At 32.3% G+C, this 4,860-nt stretch overlaps 1 protein-coding gene across 1 annotated transcript; it reads left to right on the top strand.

Moving 5' to 3' along the window:
• Positions 1 to 607: 607 nt before the first annotated feature.
• On the top strand, positions 608 to 3,080 carry LOC112138609 (H-2 class I histocompatibility antigen, alpha chain; the record flags this gene model as incomplete). Its single annotated transcript, XM_024261184.2, is given in 5 exon segments — positions 608 to 821; positions 1,396 to 1,668; positions 1,763 to 2,053; positions 2,544 to 2,828; positions 3,002 to 3,080. Coding segments are annotated over 5 exon segments (983 nt in total), but the record flags the coding sequence as incomplete, so codon positions are not given.
• Between the last annotated feature and the right edge of the window lie 1,780 nt (positions 3,081 to 4,860).

Genomic DNA, 4,860 nt, shown 5'->3' with positions numbered 1-4,860 from the left:
AACTATTGTACCAAACTACAAATATTTTGGAGAAAAACTGCTCAAACAATATTTTCACACCATTACCAACATTTTTATTGAACAACATCATATTTGGCATGAGGTTAGAAAACAAATGTGAACAAATCTACCATACACTAATATATGAGAACATTAAGAATATTTAAAAATGAATTCAAATAATTTCTAGAATTACCAAAAGTCCAAAAGGAAACCAAAATAAAAACGTATATAATATTGAAAAATTATCTTTTGTTTCTAAATGTGTGAGTGATGACTTAATGACAAACAAATAAATAAACCGGATGGTGTCACGAGGCTTTGTGATGATTTTTTCCCATAAAACCTGCATTTAAAACGTAGTTAAATTTCATCCCAAGTACTCGGGGCTTTCTGACAGGACGACATTTTTTTCATACCAGGAAACGGGTTTGTTTGTTATCTCACATTTCAGTAATTTACCTGTTGACACCACGCCCCATTGCGACACACCTGTGGGCCGGGCAAACAAAGGTGATTAGTCCAGTTGATATCGTGGACGTTGCAGAAACTTCTCTATATTTTGATTAAATATTTCAAATCGGTGTTTAACAGTTAATGAATATCATGAACACAGCCACGATATCTGTAAAATCCAAGCGACCCTTAAATGCACCATTCGAGCCCGTTTCCTGTTTCAAGCTGACTTGTTTATGTCGCGTGAGGAAGACAACGAAGATAAAATATTTTATATATAATTCCTGAGTTTGATCACGCCACAACAAAAATGATAGTTTTGTGGTCTGGTGTCTTTTTTGGGACACTCGTGGCTACGAATACCGGTAAGTTATCATGTTCTAACATGTTAACCCTCATCCGGTCGAAACCGAAAGTAAAAAATAATGTGACGTAGTTTAAAATTTACACTTGATTGAGTAATTTCTGCTTAAATAAAAAACTTAAACCGTATTTAATTTGAAATTTACGATGTTAAAATGTTTTTAAGGAGTCAGACATTACCTAAAACAAACTTTTAGATAAGTAAAAATAACTATTAGCTCATTGTTTTAATGCTAGCATGCTAGGTTAGAAACAGCTCATGTAGCGCAACAAAATTAAGTATTTGGTTTTTATTGTAGCTGTTCTATTACGATACGATTTTACATTAGGTATTTTTTAAACATGCTACGTTTGCAAAACACTAGAAAATAAATTTCTTTGGAAAATAAGAATATTTATATATAAATAAAAGCATTTGAACTTAAAAATACAGTTTTTCTGTGCACTAGTTATATACATTTATGATAATTTATTTCATGACTTCATTAAACTTGAAAGCTAAATTTTCACAGCACAGTCAGTCCACTAAAATAACAGCTTTTTATACTTTCTTGTTTTTCACTTTCTGTTTTACAGAGACACACTCCCTGACATACATCTACACAGCCTTCTCCCATCCTGTGAAGCTCCCAGGCATCCATGAATTCACTGCTATGGGTCTGCTGGACAACAGAATGATCGATTACTATGACAGCTCCGAACAAAAGAAAATTCCCAAACAAAAGTGGATGGAGGAGCGACTCCAGCAGGAATACTGGGATAAAGGAACTCAGTCCCGGCAGAGCAAGCAGCAGTGGTTCAAGGTTAACATCGACATCCTGATCAACCGAATGAGACAAACTACTAATGGTGAGATTTGAAGGGAAAACAGATTGCATATTTTATGTCCACTTTTTGTGTTTTTGTCAATACAGCCCAAATCTATGAACATTTCTCTTCTCAGAAACTCATGTTCTTCAGTGGATGCATGGATGTGAAAGTGAAGAAGATGAAAACGGTAACCTTAAGTTTAAGCGTGGCGTGGACATGTACAACTATGACGGAGATGACTTCTTAAGTTTTGATGATGAGCATCAAGTTTGGGTGGCTGCAGTGGATGCAGCAGTCACCACCAAGAGGAAGTGGGATGAAGTCACAGCTCTGAAAGACTACACCAAGGGTTACCTGGAGAAGGAGTGCATGGATTGGATGAGCACCTTCCTCACTTATTCAAAACAGCAGCAGAGAAATGCCAGTATGTATTTTTAAGAACCCATCTGCTTTTATCTTTGATGTTGGCAGTATTTCTAAATGTAGATTTAGCTTTTAAAGTTTACTCTACCATTAAGGCCATTATACATATTTGCAATAATTGAATTATAACAGTTATATTTTTCTACACATAACTTCAATGTTTTTTATACTTTTTGCCAGCAAGTTTCTTTCAAAATGAAATGAAATGATGTGCCAATTGTTAAAATGTAATTTTGTGTTTTCTGAGTTATAACGTGTCTACCGTCAATTAGAGAAACGGAAAGTATGAAACTCATAAAACCAAAGTCCAAGTTGTTTTTCCTGACCAGACAACTGACTGTTAAAAACATCTTATTACCTTCAGAAATCAACTTTAAATTTTAGAAATGTTTCTGAACACATTACTTTCAAAATATTTCCTGATGAAGGTGCCAGGAAACAAAGCAAAAGCTGTTCAAAACAAAGATTGATGTCTGATTTTGTCTTTTCAGCTCCTCCTGAAGTTCACGTGTTCACAACAAAAGCCAAACAGTCCTCAATCGTCGTGCTGACGTGCCTCGCCACAGGCTTTTACCCAAAAGACATCAACCTCATTATTAAAAGAAATGGACGCATCCTCAATAAAGAGGATGGAGTGATGAGCTCTGGAGTTCGTCCGAATCACGATGACACCTTCCAAAGGAGAGATTATGTGGAGATTTTGAGGAGTGACACCGCTGAATACACCTGTGAAGTCATTCATGAAGCTTCTGACATGCGTGTGAAGAAAACATGGGGTAAGTCACACTCTTGCTTTAGTTATGAATTTATTGTTTTTTCATATCATTAGAAACCTCAGAAATTTTAGGTTTTGGTGTTTGAAATGAGAAAATGTACTTCCACGTTACACAATATCTAACTTACAATTAGAGCGTGTAAAGAACATGAACCTGTGTTTTCTGTGTTTTAGATCGTCGCCTTCCTCCTCTTGATGGATCTCACTTTGCAGTTCATGTTAGCCTTGCCGCTGTCTCCAGTCTTCTTCTTCTCTCTGTCTTGGCTTTGGTGTTTTTTATTTGGCATGTAAGAAAGGGAAACCGCAGTAAGTATATTCTTTTATGATGCATCTAAAACATTTGTCTGAATAATGTAAGCAAATGTATAATAATAATGCGCATATTCTGTAAATGTTTTATATATTTTCTTTTTTTTGACAGAAACTTTTTTAATTAAATTAGTAAAGAGAAATTTGCTAAAATTGATGTAACTGTGAAGCAGTATCAGTTCTGGTTTGAATGAATGAACTTAATTTATACAACACTTTACAACTGCTTATAGCATACCAAAGTGCTTCAGGATAAAATAAAGAGGAAAGTTTAAAAAAATAGACAAATTAAGAACAAAATATAAAAAACTGCATAAAATTACAAAAGCAGTCTCAAATCAAAATTAATTTATTAAGCACTTTTCAAACTAAAATAACACAACTTTTCACTGATTTGATTTGGCAGAGATTTTCCCACCAGATGTTATTCCTGATAACCCTGTTGTTTTTTGTTTTTTTATCTGGGCTGGGAACTGGCACAGGGGGACCCAGATTTGGGCCTCTTGTGGCTCCATAGTTAGGCGAGAGAAGGGTCGAGCCCTCTGCGAGACAAACCCTGGTTACCCATGCGCCAGTCCTGCCGCTACTAGAGTAACACAAGGTGCTTTACAAAATGAAAATACCTCATAAAAACAAAAAACTATGATTGAGTATTTGGGCCAGTTCACAACTGAAAAATGTAAATTACGACTTTAAATATTATACATTTACGAGTCAAAAATCTTAACCGTTTGATTACGAAAACAAAGTCGTTTATTTGTTGACTGGAAAAGTCATCGACTACATGATTTACTTTTTTTCTCTTACATTTACGTGTTATAGAATTTTAAATTTATGACTTTAAATCTTGTAAATTATGAGAAAAAGTCATAAATTTACAAGAAAAAAAACAAACTTATGAGAAAAAAAGTGAAATTTACGAGAGAAAAATATTTACAGGAAAAAAGTAATAAATTAACAACAGAAAAAAATCATACATTTACAAGAAAAAAAGTAATTTATGAGAAAAACGTCATGAATTTACATGAAAAACACATAACATTTATGAGAAAAAATTAATAAATTAAGAAAAAAATCATAAATGTACGAAAAAAAATTAATTTATAAGAAAAAAGTCACTAATTAAAGAGATACTGTAAAAGTGATAAATTTACAAGAAAAAAACATAATATTTACGAGAAAAAAGTCATAAATTAATGAGAAAAAAAGTAATAAATTTTCGAGAAAAAAAGTCATAAATTTACAAAAAAACAAACAAACATATTTACGAGAATAAAAGTAATACATTTACAAGAAAAAAGTCAAAAATTTACAAGAAAAAAACATAATATTTTCGGGAAAAAAGTAATAAATTAATGAGAAAAAAAGTCATAAATTTACAAGAAAAAAAATATAATATTTACGAGAAAAAAGTCATAAATTCATGAGAAAAAAGTAATAAATTTACGAGAAAAAAAGTCAAAAATTTACAAAAAACAAGCAAACATATTTACAAGAAAAAAAAGTCAAAAATTTACAAGAAAAAAACATAATATTTTTGGGGAAAAAGTAATAAATTAATGTGGAAAAAAGTCATAAATTTACAATAAAAAAGTCATAAATTTAAAAGAAAAAAACCAGAAATTTATAAGACACTTTTATCAGTGAGTTTGACTTTCTGGGATTCTGTCAGTAATGCGGAGTCTCATTCGTTAAATAAAGAGCTCAGAGACACACGTTTGCGT

This window comes from Oryzias melastigma, unplaced genomic scaffold (genome assembly GCF_002922805.2).
Source record: "Oryzias melastigma strain HK-1 unplaced genomic scaffold, ASM292280v2 sc00415, whole genome shotgun sequence".
NCBI lineage: Eukaryota > Metazoa > Chordata > Actinopteri > Beloniformes > Adrianichthyidae > Oryzias > Oryzias melastigma.
The sequence above is the reverse complement of the archived record's forward strand: the minus strand, read 5'-3'. Positions and strand labels throughout refer to the sequence as shown.